This window comes from Gorilla gorilla, chromosome 8 (genome assembly GCF_029281585.2).
Source record: "Gorilla gorilla gorilla isolate KB3781 chromosome 8, NHGRI_mGorGor1-v2.1_pri, whole genome shotgun sequence".
Taxonomy (NCBI): domain Eukaryota; kingdom Metazoa; phylum Chordata; class Mammalia; order Primates; family Hominidae; genus Gorilla; species Gorilla gorilla.
Genome location: NC_073232.2, coordinates 84,972,180 through 84,993,271, shown reverse-complemented (window position 1 = coordinate 84,993,271; position 21,092 = coordinate 84,972,180). Strand labels below are relative to the sequence as shown.

The 21,092-nt window shown below is 43.8% G+C and overlaps 1 protein-coding gene across 39 annotated transcripts in view; it reads right to left on the bottom strand.

Moving 5' to 3' along the window:
* Positions 1 to 5,638: 5,638 nt before the first annotated feature.
* Positions 5,639 to 21,092, bottom strand: part of PARD3 (par-3 family cell polarity regulator) — a 705,875-nt gene continuing 690,421 nt past the window's right edge. For all 39 annotated transcript variants that reach the window (XM_055352954.2, XM_055352955.2, XM_031015292.3 and 36 more), the window contains 2 exons: positions 15,702 to 15,829; positions 5,639 to 7,640 (listed from right to left, as the gene is read on the bottom strand). In XM_055352954.2, coding sequence (XP_055208929.1) covers positions 7,247 to 7,640; positions 15,702 to 15,829 — 522 coding nt within the window. In that variant the 3' untranslated portion in view covers positions 5,639 to 7,246. The remainder of the gene's footprint in view (positions 7,641 to 15,701; positions 15,830 to 21,092) is intronic.

The following is a 21,092-nucleotide window of genomic DNA, read 5'->3' as shown; positions in this document are numbered from 1 at the left end:
CTGCCTCGGCCTCCCAAAGTGCTGGGATTACAGGTGTGAACCACCGTGCCCAGCTTTAAATTAAAAAAAAAAAAAATTGTTTAAAGACATGGTCTTGCTCTGTTGCCCAGGCTGGAGTGCAACGGTGTGATCATAGCTCACTGCAGCCTTGAACTCCAGGGCTCAACCAAACCTCCCATCTCATCTTTCCAAGTAGCTAGGCCTATAGGTGCATGCTGCCATGCCTGGCTAATGCTTTTTTACTTTTTGTAGAGATGGGGATCTTGCTATGTTGCCCAGGCTGGTCTCAAACTCTTGGCCTCCCGCTTGGCCTCCCAAAGTGCTGGGATTAAAGGTTTGAACCTTTCATTGTACCCATAAAATTAATTTTCAAAGGATTACTAATTTTGCAATTGTTTATACATTATGTTGTACTTTTTTTCCCATCAACGAAATGTACAATGACCATCAAGTAAGGCATTTAAAATTGCCTAAAGTAAAATCTTTTTATTTGATAAAACCTTTGTATCACAAGTAGGGGTCACAGTTGGGACAATGAGTTTTGGGTTCTGATTGAGCCACTCGTCACCTGGCAAGTCTCAAATTCTTGGTTTCTCAGTGTCCTCATGTGTGAAATTGAACTATCATTTCTCTAGCCTGCTTCCCAGGGTTTGGGGACTCAAGAAGAAAAGATGGGAACGTTTTGCAAATTGTAAAGTGCTACACAAATAAATAGATCAAAAAAAGTAAGAAGCCAGGAGCAGCTTGTGGACTTTGCGGGTTCATATTTTGCGGGAATGCTTTGGTTGCTGGGACCGGAATGGGGGCCCTTGGGCCTGGATAGAAGTCAAGCCAAGCAGATAAAATTAAAGCAAGTTTGGAAATGGAGCTCCAAGTCAGGGCATGTGCACAGCAAATTCACTTTGAGGCTTTACGAGTTCAAAGGTTTGCTATATTCCAAAACACCCCACGTTCTTTGGCGAGCCCTAATCTGACCCATCTCAGGGTTGTCAGCCAACGTTTTTACCCATTTAATCCCATAATAAACAACTGCAATGGATATGTTGCTGCTGACAACTCGAGCTGGGTAAACTCAAGTCAGATATGAACTGAACCCTGAAACCAGATCATTAGCCCGGGTCATGATTGGTTTAGAAATTTGTGTTGTTTTCCTTCTGTCACTTGCCAGCAATCTATGGCACTTTCCCCCCTCATAGTTTGCAGTCAGCTGGGCCCAGAGCCATGCGAAGCTGTTTTTAATGGCAAAACCTTCAAAGTTGTACTTAAAATATTTGCATCATAAAATCCCTCATGGAAGCCAAACCTCGGTTTCAGAAGGAACCTTCTTGCAAGCGGGGAGACTGCCTCCAGGGAGCAAAGAAGGGCCCCTGCTCACGCTCCTTCCTCCCACAGACGATCCGCTGAGGCTGCTGACACCCTGCGGGATCAGATCATTGAGAGGCATCCACAGCATCTAGGAACAAACTCGAAATGGCTTTTCTAAGCCAGCAATGGTGTGAGGTGACTCAGCAGTTCACCGTGCAATTCAGAAAAAAGGTGTTTTCACACATTTAATTGATCCTGTGAGCAAGTAAGTGCTAAGCAGGAAAGATGAGGAATTGTTCAGCTTCACAGTGGGAAGACTCAGTTCCTTGCCTCCTGCCCTCTACTCCCATGACCAGTGTTAAACAGACCCATCCGGAGTGGGGCAGGCCAGCGCAGATACAATGTGCTTAAAAAACACACAAATCAGGAAATAAAAACTGATGATTTAAATCGGAGCTCAGAAAGGGGAAAAAATATGAGAAAAAGCGGTTATCTTCTTCAGAAAAGGATTCTCGATCTTAGGGGATCCATAATGGAATTCTTTAAAGGTGAAATTCCCTATCGCGTCTTAGCCTTTTTTGGCTAAGATCAAGTGTGAAAGTGAAATTCCCTGTGATGGGGCTTATGATGGGGCTTAACTAAAGGCAACGAAATTTATGGACAGAGGACATCCATAGGCTTTTACTTTGCTGAATGGAATATGAAAGTCTAGGAGATAAGAAGGATGCGTGCTGGCGGGAAAGATGCTAAATTCTGGAGACAAGAACCCATCTAGCTGGGTGTGGTGGCTCACCCCTGTAATCTCGGCACTTTGGGAGGCTGAGGCAGGGGGATTGCCTGAGGTCAGGAGTTTGAGACCAGCCTGGCCAACGTGGTGAAACCCCGTCTTTACTAAAAATACAAAAATCAGCCAGGCGTGGTGGTGCACACATAATCCCAGCTACTTGGGAGGCTGAGGCAGGAGAATCACTTGAACCTAAGAGGCTGAGGTTGCAGTGAGCTGAGATTGCACCACTGCACTCCAGCCTGGGCAAGGAAGCAAGACTCTGTCTCAAGGGGAAAAAAATCCTTCTATGTGGGATGCAATGAGAATCTTTCCTTTCCCCCATAAGCACCAAAGCAGAATATCAGTTTCTTGTTTAAAAAAAATTCTTTAAAGCTTATGTTCAGAATTACAACCCTCATCCCTGACACATTTTTAAAAAGTCAATTTTATTCCACCAGCTTTTGTGATCTAATCATTACTCAGAGCTGAAGGTGGTTTTCCATTAAAGCATCTCTGTCACTCTCACTTTCTGACCTGTGAACGTTCTTATTAGCTGCCTTATTAAGATGATATCCTGTCTCTGAAGAAAAGATTATCTCCTTACCTGACATGTCATTATCCAAGTAATCTTTGTTCCCTCCTCCCCACTCCAGAAGAAAAAAGCTGACTGTTAACTAGACATTTAAAAGTATGGTACACTGTGCTATCGGAAGGAGGACGTTTCTAATGGAACATACCTGGAGGCTGGTAGTTGAACCTCATGACTTACTCTTCCATGACTAGCAAACAAAGCCAGAAAATAAGAACTACTTGCCTCATCCTAGATTGGTTTCAGAAACACCTGAGCTTTAAGGACTTATTGTATGAAATAAGAAACCCATTAAAATAACCAAATATAGAATGACATATGCAAAACTACATTCGAAAGTACAAATGTGTGCACTTTCTAATAAAAAATACTGGAGCAGGGCAGCATTCTTGACGACTGCCGTATGTGGGTGAAACAAGGGCAATGGCGTGGACAGAGAAGCCACCGGGATGTCTGGTCTCCCACCAGCTGTCTCCTCGCTGTGATACTTATTGTGGCCAATGATCACAAAGAAGATTCCTGACAAACTGGTTTGCTTATTTTCCACCCCTTTTCAAACTCCATGAAACAGAAAATTCACTGGGTTTACCCTCTCTCATTGGATCTACTGGACTTCATTGGCAGAAACCCAGAAAAGTTGGGGTCCTGCTCTCCGCCTGTTCTGGGACAGCCCTGTCAATTGTGGGGTGCTTTTTTAACCCAGGGTCCCCGGGTTTTCTGGGAGCCTGTGGAAAAGTGCCCACTGGTAACTGTTGCACCCTGAGTTCTCCTTGTTTCACAAAAGTTCCAGGAAGCAGCCCAGACCCAGCAAAATAAAAACTAGTTGGATCCAGAGGTGCCTAGTTGGAGGGAACTTTGGTGAATTCTTCTCCTTACTGCACTAAACACTCCGCCCAGGGAGGAACTTATTTGCCATTTTCTACCCATGCGAAGGATGTAGAAGCATGATCAATGACTGTCCCTGCACCAGCCTTACTCCACCTCACAGGGGTGGCCAATCTTTTGGCTTCCCTGGGCCACATTGGAAGAAGAATTGTCTTGGGCCACACATAAAATACACTAACAATAGCTGATGAGCTAAAAAAAATTTTTTTTATCGCAAAAAAAAAAAAAATCTCATAACGTTTTAAGAAGGTTTACGAATTTTTGTTGGGCCACATTCAAAGCCATCCCAGGCCACATGTGGCCCTTGGGCTGCAGATTGGACAAGCTTGACATATGATGACTCAGCTCACCAGCCCGATAAAAGCTGTTTTCACCTCGTTCAGAGAGGTACTGCTTTTGGGAACTATCCCTGGCATCCTCCTCACACGTTGCCAATAATAAAACCCTTGGTGAACTCCTCCTTAGCTGTGGTCATTGGACCATGAACCGCCAAGTGATTGAACCCTAATACTTTGACCTTTGAGCTGCCGTCGGTCTGACCACAGAAAGAGAAGGTGGATGGCAGTGCTTCAATTACATATAATATAGATACGCTATGCAGTATTATTTTTATAATTTCTAATACAAATGACTATATACTGTCTTAATGGACTTAGAAATGATGCCATAGTGGAGACCATCTTTTCCAAAGGACAGGTGAGTTCCCCTACCTCCATCCTCATCTGAGAGTGGGCTCCAGGGTCTCCCTGGCTCCCCTTTCATGCAATTTTTGCTGGGCAGATTCCAGTGCCCATCTTGACAGCACCCGGGCCAGCTCCTCCTTGGGACACGCCCTCCCAGGGGATACCCTTGTGTCTTAGCAAAAGGTCCTGAAGCCAGGAGGCTGGTCTGCTGAGTCAAGATTGCTTCATGGAGCCTATTTTGACTTCTCTGTGGACCATTCCTACTTCTCTTCCCAGTGCCGCTCAAACTGTCAGTTTCAACCCACAGGTCCCTTTGTGACTTGGGTCCCCACAACATGTGATTATTGCCTCTCCTACTCTGCTGTCCGCTGTCAGTTGAGACAAAAAAGCCGTGTGTTTTGGCATTAGCAATGGGCCTCCTGCTCAGGGAGAAAATGAACAAACCTGTCCATCTTCCCTTTTCACTTCCCACACCTGGCATGCTTGAAAGAACCAAGGAGGTGGTATTGCCTCGGCTTGCCATGCACCCCTCATTCCTAATCTCGAGGTGATAGAATTTGGATGTAGTGACAGGATGAGCGTTGCTATGACAACCCACTGATGCTAGGTGCTCCGTAAGAGGGCATTTTTGACAGGTCCTCGCAAAGTCTGCCATTTGCGCGGGGACCAATCTCCTATATTTGTGCACAAGACATACCTAGGGACATAGCACCCTTTATGCCTTCAAAATGCCACACGCATATTTGTGGGCGTCCCTCTTAAAGAAATAGCAAGGCCTTACTTTGTAATTTGGAAAATAAGAACCAGGTTTGTACTGGAAGTGGACTCGAATCTGGACCTTTCTCTGGGCTCACAGGACTCAGTCAAAACATCTGGCTTGCTAGGATGATTCCAAGGGTGCAAAGGGCAGTCATGGGACTATCATGTCGCTTTCTGCATAATTTTTCATTCATTTAGTTCGAGCTGTACTGGCTCCTTCAATTCAGAACTCCTCCGGCTTCTTCAGGCAGCCTGGGCCTTGCAGTGGACTCATGAAGGTTCTTCTCTCTCCCCTTCCCCTCTCTCCTCAGGTGCTCAAATACGCAATCAACCACCAGTTCCTGTGTTTGCAAACTTCCCACTTGGAGACTTCCAACTGTAAGACTGTATATTGTCTTAATGGACTAAGAGTGAGAATGATGTCATAATGGGGACCATCTTTTCCAAGGGACAGGTGAGTCCCCCCTCTCCATCCTCATCCAAGAGTGGGCCCCAGGGTTCTCCTGCCCCCTTTCCTGCAAATTTTCCTCAGATGTGAGGAAACTTCCAACTTTCTCTAAATTAAAAAAAAAAAAAATCACATCTGTTAATAGACCTTTTAAAAAACCCCAGCTAGGCAAGGTTGCCCAGGAACACCAGAGACACCAAAAGAACAGGAAGAAATATGCCTTTTATTAGGAGTCGCATATGTACAGAGAAAGCTGTTTCTCACAGCTCAGGGGAGGCTGTGAGAAAGAGCCACTGTCATCCAAGGTCACTGCGCGTACACTGGTAACACCACTTAGACACCGCCGCACATGATTAAGAAACAGAACCATGACACAGAAACGCAGAAGAGACACGGGTACGTGTGTGGACACATCATTTCTAAAAACGAGTCAACACAAAAATACAATGTGCCAATAAAAAAAAAATAGACATATCCATACATGTCTTTTTTTCTGTTTTTAAAGTAAATACATGGTATGCTGAGCTTTCACCTCCAGCTTTTTCCACATCGGGATTCACAGGCACTTTAGCACCCCAGCCATGGTTTACAATACAGGATGTTCAGAACAATGAAGGAAGATGGGAGCCACCGAGATCCCCGAGACCCACACACACACTCTAATACTGATGTGAGAGTGAGCTTCCTGCCACCACCGCTGTGGGACCCGAAAATGTTCTCTGTGTGATGTGTAACGGCTTTTCCTTTGTCTTTTATGTTTCATGGCAGAATTACTTAGGAGCGTGGCATCGCCAGTCAGACATGCAGTGTGTGGATGCATTAGACAAGCATCAATTGCCTCTGACTTGAAAAACCGTAGAGAGCAGATCAAAATGACTGTCTGGTTTATCTCTGTCCCATTCTGTGCCCTTCCTGACAAGCTGTCAGAACAAAAACTAATTAAAATAATTACTAGGATGTACTGGGCCATGAGCTCTTCCTAGGAGAATATCTTTCTTAGCTCTCCCCTCATGATAGACACAGGGCCAATGGCAGGCCCAGCTTCCCCCGGCAGGAGCCACTCCTGTCTCCCACGTTCCCCACACAGAGCTGTGGTGACTCAACCCACGTGTCAGGAACAGGACCGAACAAGCGTATGTATAAACGCAGACCAGGATCATCACTTTATTGGTAATGTTGAGTCATAAGGCAGTTACAAAAGGACCCCCATGGTGACCAAACAATGTTGGACTATGGCTTAGCTTCTGTAATAGGATGACCGACTCTCCCGTCACAAAGAGCTGAGAAAGGAAAGAGAAAACCACACTGATGACAAAGTACGACAAATGGCTGTGCTGTGAAGTACCAGAAAGCCCCAATTTTTGGTGTATGTCGCCCACTTTTCCTCCACCAGAGACTAAGATGTCATCCCATAGCTAAGAGAACTTAGAGGGAGAAACAGGGCCGCACGTCATCCTCCACTTCAGGTGAGTTTGTCACTGCAAGTGGTGCAGGGATGTTACAACCAAGCCACGGACAACTCATGAGTAGGGCCGAGATTCCTGGTACTGTGGAGAGGCGCAGAGCATATGAACGCCTCAAACAGATGATTGTCACAGGGTGGGAAATCCTTCCATGAAACAGACACTTGAGACATAGTGGCAAAGACATTAAGGCCTTCCATTTCTTTGCCTACACCGCTTAAAGGCACTGATACCAACAACAGAAATACTCCATAGTACCATCGAGGTTTTAAAAAAACTCCCAAAATACAAGTCTTCATAGGAAAATGTCTTTTATTGCGTGACATGAAGCATCCGTTCTTTGCGTGCTCAGGAATAGAAGGGCCTCCCTTTCTCAGGAGTCTGAAGTCTGTTCAGCCTCGCAACCTGAGAAGGGGAGGGGGGCACGTCTTGCCGGAAGGGCCCCTTGGGAGGGGCGTAACTGGGGTCCTGGACTTTCTTATACGAGTCATAGTTGCTGGGCCCCTCGGAAGGAGGCTGCTTCTTCATCTGCTGCTCCTTCCGCCTCTGTTCCTGGCGAAGGAGCTCCTGAGTTTCCAGCATGACCCTGGCGTTGAAGCCATGTCCTCCCAGGTAGCCGTTCCTGGAGCCTTGGTAGCTGGAGTACCTGGGGTTCTCTTTGGCACTCTGGAAGCCTTCCCCAGGGGAGTAGTTCTGCTCCCAAGAGTCCTGGGAGACCGAGCTGGCATTTTTCCTGCTTTGCCTAGAAAGCACAACCCAAAGGTTAGTGTGAGGGTAGGAAGAAGGAGGGAGAGGGAGGAAAGGGGGCAGGATGGGATGGAATATGCATTTTCACATTTCAACAAATATTCCTGTTCTCTCATCACATGCCAGACACTGCGATAGGGGCTAGAGAATTCAAAAATGACTGTCCTTAGCAAGCGCATAGTCTTAGACAACTAAACTAACAACGAGTAAACAGGAGAGAGAACTAGACTGTGCAGCTATTTAGAAACAGGTCATCCTCCTGTGTCTGAGAAGGTTGTGTCTGTTCTGCTTAGGGTACCAATATCTCCTGCAATTTAGACACACTGGCAAAGTATAGAAGTATTAGAGGTTTGGCAGCTTCCATGGTAGGAATAATTGCTCGCTTTAGAACATTACAATTCAATTCTAAACAAGCACAACAAATATTTTACACAGCTGCCACCATAATGCCAGAAGCGCTAGCTAATATGAAGTACATGTAATGGATTACAGTATGAGTTCGGTTATGAAAGATTTAAGTCTAGACTCCTTTATGATAAAAAATGCAACAGGCAGTCCCTTAAAGCTCTGGCTTTCAAGTTGTGTATGTCAGCAACTTACACTCTCCGGGACACCTGCTCATCGAGATTGGACGGAGAGTCCGGAAGTCTGTAAAGTAAGCACTATTTTCTTATACATTTACCTTCACCAAAGGCCAGAGTGACCTACTTAAGTTGCTTTCTGTCCCCCCAGGATAGGCAAGTAAATCAGAGTCACATGGAAATTTCAAATTCTTCCCACTTCTGCAACAGAGTTGGGCATGATTTCCAGGAAACATTATTGTTTTGAAACATCTTTAATTTACTATCAAGTCTCTAGATGGTTTTATGAATTTACAATAAGATTGGCTATGATGAAGTAAAACAATTCTGTGCCAGAAAGGAAGACATGCCCTAATTTTTTTGCCTTGAAAATGGAAGAAGGGGAGAGACAATTGAGTAATAAAACAAAATATATTGCTCCATTTATCAATAAGAAAATCATTTGGCGACAGTATGTATTGCTCAGCCCTCTCCATCAACACACACAACACGGCTGAATGTTCACAAAGATTTTCACGGAAGGAAAAGAAGGTCTGGGAAGCCACTGCATCTCCTGCAGGAATGATGCAATTTGCATTTTTGAACATTCACAATTGCATCAATATGGTTTGGAGTGAAATGCACCCATTTTCCATATGGCCTAAAATGTAGTTGGGAACATTTTCAGTAAAGAAATGACCGTAATGTCCAGCATCACCTCTGGCTATGACGATGACTGGATAAGCATTCCATAGCATGTCTGTCTGGGTCTCTTTTAATGGAAGACTGCAGCATTTGTACAGTCAGCCCAGGCAAGAATCCTTAGATGTGATGGAATAGTTTATTTGCCTAAAACACTGATTATCTTCACTTAAGTCATAAATTAATCTACCCAGAGACAAGACTGTTGGAAAATGCCAGCATGAAACCAGGGATTTGACATTAATCATGAAACTTTAATTAAAACAAGGAACTTGTGACTGATATTACAGCAACAAAAATGGGATTCCTTTATGAGTTATCAGTTTGAAGATAATCAGAAATAGGCTGCAGACATTTCACCTCTTTTTCGTCTCTGGCCTACTAAGATCCACCAACCCCCTTCCTCCCCAGCTTCATGGAGCCCCAGGCTTTGCTCTACGGCAGCTGTGCACCCTAAGTGGATTCTGCATCATCCCCGGAAGACACAGTCTTTCTACATTTAAACAGGGAGAATTCACTAAAGGTTTGTTAGGGATGGAAATTACAACAATGTGGGAGAACGAATTTTTTGTAGCTAAAATTTTCTTCAAACTAATCAGTATAGAGAGAAGGAAGCAGACTGCCCTGAGGTCTGAAGTAAGATATGTGGGTAAAATGCACATAAGACACACACACACACGCACACACACACACACACACACACAGAGACACACACACACATGCACACACACACAATTCCTTGGTAAGGAAGTTAGCAGTATCTATATGCTCTTGATTAAGGAGAGAATGAGAAATGGGCCAATTGTAGAGACCAAGGGAAGGAAACAGACAATAAGAGTTTCCTACACTAGGAAACTAAGCATCCAGCTGGGCAAGGTGGGAGTGGCTTAGGCTCAGAGCAACGTAGATTCAAATCCTGAGCCTGCCACTGCCTGGCTGTGTGACACTGGGCGAGTTCTGCTCACTGGGCTCAAGTTACCTTACCTATGAAACAGGCATAATCTCTAACCCTGAAAGGTTGTGGGGAGAAAGAAATGAAGTAACACATGTAAAGTGCTTAGAAAAGTGACTTGCACTCAGTAAGTGATTGACTAATAGGTCCCGGAGGAGTAGTTTGAAGACAAAGTCACTCTGCCTTCAAAGATTAGGCTCTGAGCCTGGGTGTGGTGGCTCAGGCCTGTAATCTCAGAACTTTAGGAGGATGAGGTGGGAGGACTGTTTGAGGCCAGGAAAGAGATCAGCCTGGGTAACATAGTGAGACCCCATCTCTACAAAAAATGTTTTGAAAAAATTAGCCAGGTGTGGTGGTGGGTGCCTGTAGTCCCAGCAACTTGGGTGGCTGAGGCGGGAGAATTGCTTGAGCCCAGGAGGTCGAGGCTGCAGTGAGCCGTGATTGCACCACTGCACTGCAGCCTGGGTAACAAAGTGAGACCTCATCTCTAAAAGAGGAAAAAAAGAAAAAAAGGCTCTGGAGTTAGGGAGGCATCTTTTTGACCAAAGAAGAAAATTGTTTTTAATTTAATTTAATTATTTTGTTTTTGAGACAGAGCCTCACTCTTTTGCCCAGGGTGGAGTACAGTGGTGCAATCTTGGCTCACTGCAACTTCTACTTCCTGGGTTCAAGCGATTCAACTGTCTTAGCCTCCCAGGTAGCTGGGATTACAGGCACAAACCACCACACCTGGCTAATTTTTGTATTGTTAGTAGAGATGGGATTTCACCATGTTGGACCAGGCTAGTCTTGAACTCCTGAACTCAAGTGATCCGCCGACCTCAGCCTCCCATAGTCCTGGGATTACAGGCATGAGCCACTCTGCCCGGCCAAAAATTGTTTTTCAAAGTTAGCTTTCCCTTCCTTGGTTGGAGGGATTGAGTAGAGATGCCAAGACACAGAAAAGCATCAGAGGAGAAAGGAACCCTTGCTAAGCGAGGGCAACTTCGGCACACTGCTGCAGAGATCAGACGGAAGCCCATGTTCTTCCCACTGTCCTGTGAGCCCTTGGCTAAGGCCATGGGTAACAACAGCAACAAAATATCAATCTCCTTTCATTGAATTTCTTTATAACCAACATATAGGATTGTTTGGTCCTGCAGTGAGCCCCTGGACATTGCTAAATCCACTCAAAGCACTTACCATGGTTTGGCAATAACTATCACCTAAAGATTATCACCTAAAGATTACAACCACCTCCAACATGGCCTGGAGACCATCAGCATGGAGAGGACTCAAACCAAAGATCTGATGCCCGAGGAAAGCCATTAAGCCACCAGGGTGAGGGGGACACAGACAGAAGGAGGAAGACAGAGGGAGCGAGGCTAATAAGTTGGGAAGTAGATTGGAGACATAACAAATGGGCCTCGTGGAGAGAACGCGGGAGGGTGCAGAGACACAGCGTGGAGGGTGAGGTATACAAGGCTTTCGAGGAAGTCAGACCACAGCAGACAGGGAGCCGAGGGAGGGGAGAAAGATGAAGAGGAAATGGAGAGGCAGGAAAAGAAAATGAAGGGAAACACCAAACCAAGAACCTTATTTCTCTCTACCAGTGCCTGTGACTACGCACGCCTCTATTCCTTTTGGGGGCTGCCTTTTGGATATTAAGGAAAGAAACTAATTTAGGAATTAAAAAAAGATGATGTCAAAGGGTACAAATCTCAACGACAGAGGAGCAATTTTTATGTTTGTTCTACTGCACAGCATGGTAGGTATAGTTAATAACAGAGTATTGTACATTTCACAACTGCTGAGAGAGTAAATATTTGAGGTGATGGATATGTTAGCTAACTTGATTAATTAAACTTAATTAATTCTTTTATGCTATATTCATAAATCATAACATCACTTTGTGCCCCACAAATTATACAATTATAAACTGTCAATTTATAATTTTTTCTTTTTTCTTTTTTTTCTCTGAGACGGAGTTTTGCTCTGTTACCCAGGCTGGAGTGCAGTGGTGTGATCTCGGCTCACTGCAAGCTCCGCCTCCCGGGTTTGCACCATTCTCCTGCCTCAGCCTCCCGAGTAGCTGGGACTACACGCGCCCACCACCAAGCCTGGCTAATGTTTTGTATTTTTAGTAGAGACAGGGTTTCACCGTGTTAGCCAGGATGGTCTCGATCTCCTGACCTTGTGATCCGCCTGCCTCGGCATCCCAAATGCTGGGATTACAGGCGTAAGCCACCACGCCCGGCCTATAATTTATAATAAAAAATAAATTATTTTAGAAAAAGAAAAACAAACAAAAATCCTACTCTGATTGAGAACTGAGTGTGGGGCCACCACACAGGTCCCTTTTCCTGCCAACTAGTGTTACCACCTGGCCAGTGTTTCTCATTGACATTCCAAAATGTAACTTGAATTCTGTCTATAGAGTTTCTTACTTACAGTTAGAATTTACAAACCACTCTTTGTCATATACATGCCTCTAATTCAAACCACCTTATCTAATGCAACTGATACAAAGCCTAGACCATTTGTTTTATTTTATGCTCCACTTTGTAACTATACTTTTTTTCTGTGTGTAATCTTTTTGGTTTCTAATGCCATACCAACTTGTTTAGACAAAACTCTGTTAATTGTCAACATCCGAAAAGCAGAGGTCAAGTGTCTTTGAAGAATATCACATGTCAGAAACTTGGACTTGACTCAAGCTCATGGAGGTGGCTGCAGTCCCCCCGACCTCCTGTTTGCTTTCTTTCCCTTCCTTCAGATCTCTGCACGCAGCCTGCCACAGAGTGGGGCTGCTTTGCAAGGCATCAAGCCGAACGCAGGGTTCTATGTTCCTAATCTCCCTCACAAACAGGAAGATTCTCATTGATAAATTGTTCTCTAAAGGAAGACAAGAAGATATTGCAGAAACCTACCAGCCTCCGCTGCCCAAACTTACATAACTCTTTAATTTGAGGATGTCTGCTTTTCTCATATCTAAATAGGATAAAATGACTAAAAATAGGGAGCTACAATTAACCCAGAGGGAAAGCTGTAGTTATTTAGGGCAACACTAAATAACAGCGGAGGCACTAGCGGTAGCGGCTGCAACCCTCCTCTGCGTGTAAATATAGATATCTCTACCAGGCGCTTCCGCAGGGAGAGGCGGAGAAGGGAAGAGATGTCGGGGCTCAGAGTAAAGAAGGGAGAGGAATGGGAAGGCGAGGATGAAAGGTTCGGCGGGAATGCATGAGCTACTTTGGAATGCAACCAGGAGAAATTCAGTGGAAGCACCTGCCTCTGTCTTTTGCCTCTTCTGAGGACTGGGACCCAAGTGCCCCTTCTCCCTGGCAACTGCCCTGCCTTCCCGGCCCGCCCACCGCTCTCTCTCCCACCTCCCTTTCTCAGCCCTTGGCAGCTCCCATGTCACTGCTCTCATTATACACACTTTGTTATGTTTCTCCTTCAATCCTTAGAGACACTCTCAGGCACGGCCAAAATATATGAAGCCAAACAATTGGCCAATAAAAATAAGAACACAGCTCCTGCCCTGACAACACCATCCACACAAGCTATGAAGTGCCCTGGCCCACCCGTGTGGTCGTGCAGGGAGGGCCATGCCAGGTGGGCCAATTCGTCCACACTGTCAGCTCACCCTTCCGATGGAATGCAGCCACACAGACTGGAGGGCAGTGGGGAGGGGGCAGGGGGGTAGCGGAGTGGGGGATAGGGTGGATTTTACACAGACGAACCTTGATGTCTAATTCTTCAAGTGCTTAGGCATTTGATTCACTGGGTTGATTCACACAGTGACCTCCTTCTAAATGCTGAGGGCAGGAGAGCACTGAGGGGAACTTTGCACCTGTTAATATCCCAAATTTGGGGCCAGGTGTGGTGGCTCACACCTGTAATCCCAGCACTGTGGGGGGCTAAGGTGGGCACATCACTTGAGGCCAGGGGTTCGAAACCAGCCTGGACAACATGGCAAACGCCTTCTCTACTAAAGATACAAAAATTAGCCAGGTGAGGTGGCGCACGCCTGTAACCCCAGCTACTTGGGAGGCTAAGGCATGAGAATTGCTTGAGTCTGGGAGGTGGAGGTTGCAGTGAGCCAAGGTCGCGCCACTGCACTCCAGCCGGGGCAACAGAACAAGACTCTGTCTCAAAAAATTTGGGAACAGAAGCCCTTGATAGCAACAGGCCTTATAAAATCATGGTTTAGGGCATCGGCAGATTCAGGTTTGAATGCTGGCAAAATGACTTGCTAGCTGTGTGAGCTGGGGGAAATTTACTTACTCTGAGCTGTTTCCTTGTAAGATAAGATTATCTCAAAGGTCCTATAAAGACCAAAACTTTAATGACTCTTACCTACAGCAGGCTAAAGAACCTGGCAATTCTCCTCTTTAAAGGAAAAAGTAATTTAGTACTCAAAGGGGTTATATATAGCCTTATGGATTGAAAAAGAACAACTGAATGAATAAACTGCTACAATAGATGGCACTTATCCCCATGGAGACTCATTCACATCCATGTCCCCTTGGCTGACCTGTATCCATGTGGTGAAGTCCGTTGTGGTTGTTACAGTGATTATTTAACATGTAAAGAAATTCATCTTTTCGAAACAGGGTCTTGCTCTGTCACCCAGGCAAGTGCAGTGGTGTGATCTCAGCTCACTGTAACCTCTGCTTCCCAGGCTCAAGCGATCCTCCCATCTCAGCCTCCCATGGAGCTGGGATTACAGGCATGTGCCACTACGCCCGGCTAATTTTTGTATTTTTTTATGGAGATAGTGTTTTGCCATGTTGCCCAGGCTGGTCTCGAACTCCTGGGCTCAAATGATCTGCCTGCCTCAGCCTCCCAAAGTGCTGGGATTACAGACCTGAGCCACCGTGCCTGGCCAGGACTCATCTTTATTAGAAATTGATCAAGATCACTCTACATTGGTCAGTCAAGATAAGCATTTGTCTCCTAACTCCCTAAAACTGTTTTGCTCAAAGTCAAAAGTCTACCTGATATCAACATGGCAAATGAATCTTTTCCCACTTAAAATATGTCTTTGTCACCTGATTTTGAAATACAGCAACAAATGCCTATAAGAATTGTGACTACAGGAGTCACCTGTTTTGGGAAGTTTAAAAAGCTGAATGTTTTTCAACATTTTTATTCTTTACTATGCCTGGAAGAAAAACTTTGATGGAAAAATAGTTACTATTTCAACGTACTGGCACTGAGTCACCCTGAGACCCTTGCAGGCCTTTGTCGGAGAACTGGGCCAAGGCGTCTGCCCTGGGGAGCAGGCAAGTAAGGGTTTCTTGCTTGGTTCCCAGCTAACAAGCTCAACATCCCTGAGACCCTCTAAAGTTAAACATGGGTGAAAGCAGTGATGATGGGACAGTAAGAGAGTGAGGTTTGGGACCACGGATCCCACACAACCACGGCGTATGCAGCACTGACTCTCGATCCTTTTATGGAGCTCTGGATTTATGAAGTATCATTTATTCTAATTACCGTATGTGCTAAGCCAAATAAGGGTTATCTTCCCATTTTTCAGATGAAGATACTGTCTTGTCCACACAGGAAGCAGGAGAGCCAATACTAAGAAGCCAGTACACGAGTCGCTTCACTTTTTTAGGAAGCTTGTGGGTGAAAATACTGGCATCTCCTGCAATGGGCATTTCCCCTGGCCTCGCAGTACGACAGCCCCCCACGCTAAGGAACAGTAGCCACCGGACATTTATTGGTTCCTCTGTTGCTACCAGGGGCAAGCTGGAGAGGAGGCCCCAGTGACTTGGGAAGGAGCGCGTTCCCAAAGGGCGGGGGATCTTAAAGGGCCGGGGGGATCTGGAGGCTCGGCCAAGCGTCCTCATACCGAGGCAGAGAGCTGTACTGGCGCTGGGCCTGCTGGGAGCTCTCGCGCTCCTCCTGTCGCTGCCGCTGCATCTGCACCTCCACGGACACCGAGTGCCGCCCGCTCTGCGTCGCCGGCCGTGCGTTCGGCTGGAAGAGGAAAATACAAGCACATCGTTAACCAGAAAGATCTGTACAGATCACACAACTGGTTGACTCCACTTCGATTCTTACGAATTGACTTTGAAAATTTTGAAAATTCTGTGATTTGTTTTTCAAAATCGTTTCTTTGAGAAAAGTGGCGTATACATGTATTTGCTCTTATGAGCCCACAAACACTCAATTTTCTTAAACTGTGATTTTGGCTTTGGCATGTGGTTTAAATTGAAGAGATCAAACTTTCTAGTCTTAATTTTTTTTTTTTTTTTTTTTAAAGAGATGGGATCTCACTCTGTCACCCAAGCAGGAGTGCAGTAGTGCAATCATGGCTCACTGCAGCCTTGAACTCCTGGGCTCAAGTGATCTTCCCACCTCAGTCTCCCGAGTAACCGGGATTACAAGCACAGGCCACCATGCCTGGCTAATTTTTTTTTTTTTTTTTTTTTTTTTTTTTTTTTTTTTTGGTAGAGATGGGGTTTCCCTATGTTGTCCTGGCCTCAAGCAATCCTGCCTCAACCTCCCAAAGTGCTGAGATTACAGGTGTAAGCCACTAAACCCTGCGTCTAGTCTTTTTAATGAGGCTTGGTAAATGCTGACATAAGACACCATTTACCTCTCTCCAGAATACACAGAGCAGATACAATAAGAATGAGGCTCTTCCAAAAACTAGAAGATGTTAATGCCAAAAAATAAATAAATAAATAAAAATTTGCTACAACTCTCGAAAGAGGGAAAGTCCAGGAGTGCACACCTGTGAGGTGGCCATGTTGATGAATTTTGGGGGGTAGGTATATACTTTAGTTTTACAGCAGGATACAGTATAGCTGATTCCCTTTTTAGTACAGGATGACAGTGAAATTTTAAGCCAAGATTAGTTTAAACTAGGTACCAACAGGTCTCCTGCAATCCACAGATGGCAGCCAAACAGGGAACAGAAATGCCTATCAAAAGAACAAACCCAAAAGCTACTCGCTACTTAAATTGGTTATTAGGTAATGCATTTTACCTTAGTTATTAGGAAATGGCAATTTACCTAAGTTAATCATCCCCTATAGAGAACACTTCAATCCTCCTAACTAAATACTTTGGTTAGCACTCCATTTCAGGAGTTCAAGACCAGCCTGGGCACCACAGTGAGACCCTGTCTCCACAAAAATTTTTAAAAATTAGTCAGGTGCAGTGGCACATGTCTGTGATCCCAGCTACTTGGGAAGCTGAGACAGGAGGACCGCTTGAGCCTAGGAGATTGAGGCTGCAGTAAGCCATGACCGTGCCATTGCACTCCAGCCTGGGTGATGGTGCAAGACCCTGTCTCAAAAAAAGAAAAAAAAAAAAAGGAAAAACGAAAAGAAAGAAAAGAAAAAACATACTTTGGTCAGCAAGTCATCTGGTGATTGGTGCTTCTCACCGAAATCAGATTACTGAACATGTATACCGCATTGTATAGATCAGGTTTCTGGGATGCTTCAATTTCTCACTGACAATGGTTAGCTTACCTTCTAGATCTGGCCTTTTGAAATAAAAGTAGCTGTGCTCAAAATAGACAATGATGCCTCTACATTTACGAAACATCCCAATGGTTTGTCACAGATCAGCAGTAGGCCCCTTAAGTGATCCTTTTCAGTACTGGCCACCCTCAGTTCCCCCTCTGTTATGCAACGTTGTGCAACAGGCATAGTCTGAGTGAGGAATGTCTGTTAGAAACAAGTTATTGATTTTCTTTTAGAGTTGAAAGCTAATGGTAGACTTTGCCCTGATAATGATTTTCTAAAACAACAGAGTCTGAGCATTCATTTGGCGAGCTGTAAGATAACAGGTAGCCTTGTTACCAAAAGAATGGCTCCTATGGTTGGCTTTGGCCAGCACAGAAAGAAATCAAGCATCATCTATTGTTCTCTTTCTGCAAAGCCAGCACAACCTTACTTGTTGATAAGCAGTAATGAAGCAATATACAGGACAAACATTTCAAAGCATATGGGCTTAGTTAGTGAGCATATTAAAAATATCCCGATACAAAAATAATGTGTGAGGAGATTAGGCTTTACAATACCCCCGTCTCTACTAGGGGCTTTATAACCACACTCACTGGAACAAATGTGTATTCAGAGACCCGCTTCACAACACCGTTCAAATAACACATCAGTGAGGCCTTCAGCAAGAAAAACACTTCGCTGAGCGAGTTCTGCTTATGCAAACAATTGTTCATCAACTGCATTAAAAGAGACAGACATTTTCTTCCATTACACTCGATGAGGCTGGCCAAAAAGGAAACTGAGCTGTTTTCTCGTCACGGTGAGCAATGGGAAGCTTGAGATAAACCACTGGACAGAAAGAAAACACTACACCATTTCCTTTACATCCTCAAAAGAACCACATTTTCCTTTCCTTTTCACTCAGTGTAAACTATATGCATGTGTCAAACAGTCTTGAAAGATCTGGCATTCTGCAGCAGGATTTAGTAACCAGCTTTTTAAGCTCGTGCTGTTCTGTGACAAGCTGCTTGTGGAGATGTGAAGGGAAATTGCAAGGTCTTGTAGAAATTTCAGGTGTATTTTTAAGTTGTTTCTCCCATAGGCCTGAAAATTGGCTTCTGACAGAGAAAAAAGAAGTTGAAGGACTTGTTTTCTCTGCTGTGTGTTTTCTGACACTGTTCGCCTCAAACTTTATCAGCTACAAGTATCTAGTTGGATCTGGATACATTCCAATGATGACATTATCAGCATATGGGGTCTGAAAACTTAAAAGGAGTGAATGAGTTTGGGATCAGCAAACTGACATATTTCATACTATCATGCTCACCAGGAAGAAACATAAACATTGGCTTCACCATTAATAGTTTACTCCATTTCTCGTTTTAGAACTTGCAAAAGGGTGGGTTACTAAAGAGAATCACTCTTATCTTTAAGATAAAACTCTCTAACAGGTCACATATTTCAAGGAAGATTGCATACATGACCAGCCCAGAGCAACAACTAAATAAGTTCATCCCGGCAAATTTGACACTTGGCCTGAATAAAAATCACCCCTCTAATTCACAATTTAAATGAAGACCTCTTAAAAACAAAAACTGGATGAACAGTATTACAATGGCAATCTGGAATTTTACACACTGTGGCTTCAATCCCTATGGCAGGAACAGAATAATGTATCTGAGTCCAAGCACAAAAATAAAGTGAAGAAAAGAGGTAATTTGTAACCTCACAGAGAAGTGTATGTTTTCAAATAAAATATCATCAACAACTGCAGCGACAAAGAAACACCCACATAGGGAAATACCTGCGTAGGCATAATTGTAATAACTCTGGAGATTCACCAGAGAACAAGGCGAAGCTCTGTTGTAACAGTGCAAATTACAAATAACCCTGTGATGAAATTGGTTACAAGCAATGACCTTTTAAATAAAAAAAAACCACGGCTGCCAGGGCCATAATAACAATAGAGATTGTAAGATGGAAATAAACACACGAGTATATATTACACAGGATGCTGGAGAGCCATGATATGTGAATCTCTTCATGGCCTATGTTTAAAACCACAAGTGAAAAATATGTTATTTTTTTTTTGTAAGTGGACTACAAAGTACTTGTCTTTCTCATAGATTATAAAGGGATAATAATTCAAGCTTGACGAAGCTATACAATGTTGGTATCATTTAGTAGGGTAAAATATAAAAAAAATTTTCCACAGTTTTTTTTTTAAACATTTTTTGCTTTTATTTTAGAGTCAGAATCTTGCTCTGTTGCCAAGGCTGGAGTACAGTGGCGCAATTACAGCTCACTGCAGCCTCAAACTCCTGGGCTCAAGCTGTCCTCAGTAGCCAGGACTACAGGTATGCACCACCATGCCTGGTTAATTTTTTTTTCTTTTTAATTTTTGTAGAGGCAGGGTCTTGCTGTGTTGCCCAGGCTGGTCTTGAACTCCTGATCTCAAGTGATCCTCCCACCTTTGCCTCCCAAAGTGCTGGAGATTACATGCTTGTAATGGTCTCATACGGTGTTTTATGAATTAAGTCTTTAAGCATTTCTCTTAATTAAATAAAATCATTGCTTCAAAATAAAAATAGAAAAAAATGAAAACACAAAACGAAATATTTAATAGACAGTTAATAGAGTAAAGAACAAACATGAATATCCACAGTACAAAGTTTCAGTACTAATTAGAACTAGGTAATATTGTAAGACTTTGACAGCTTAATATGCGAGTGTGCTGCCACTTATGAAATAAAATCATTGTTATATTAACATATACATAGAATATTCAATAATTTCAAATAATCTATCAATTTTCTTCTTATAGATAAGGAAAATAGTGTGTAAGTATGTGTGGGTGTGCACGTGTATATATATATCCACACACATAAGTAATATTTTTATAAAGGATCACTTTGAGCAGATTTTCTCCTTAAATTATGAATGATAAAAATCTGCAAAATTTCGTATGTCCAAGGGCACATATAGAAAACAAAAAATAAAATACAAAACATTCAGGCACTTTGGATGAAAACCTGTGATGAAGATGATGGTGAGAATGATGCTGATGACAAAAAGACTAATGACATTCCCTTGAGATTCACAATCCTTACTTTAGCAATTCACACGAGCTGTGACCCTAATAGGAATTCCATATTCTGATAAGAGTGGCAATTTAAAGATTTAGTAGGGAGCAGAAATCATTTTTATGCCATTAAATCATGTGAAGAGTGTCAACTGTTGACTCTGTTGAAAAGTGGCCAGTGCTAATATTGGTAATTATTTTCTTCAGTAGACTTATGTACAACTTTTAATCAAAACAACGTTAACTTTTGTCTACCCATCCTGCCTTCCCAGCCTTCCGCACCCACCCACACGTGCCATAATTATGTAACTATTGACTGAACTCTTGTGGGTCTTGAATGTTGAAAAGCTTAATTGCTCCTAAGGATGTGAGTAATGGCTGAAAAGACTGCAAAGCACACCCGTTTCCCTCATGAAGTTTTTAGAAATGAATGTTTTGGTCTTAATTGTATTTGTCTTCACCTCATCTTTCACATCAGTGCTTGGATCTTTTATCCCCGCCCCCATCTTAAGCAATAGGAACACTGGAAATAAAAAGATTGCTCTACAAAACAAGCCAGGCACTTTAGTATCTGGGCTAATGGCAACCCAAGGTAGCTTCAGGAGTTCCTACCACACAAGGCTTCTGAGCATAGCATGGCCATGAGTCACAGAGCCTTTGGCTGAGGGACAGGTCACAGGGCAGAATAAAGTGCTGACTG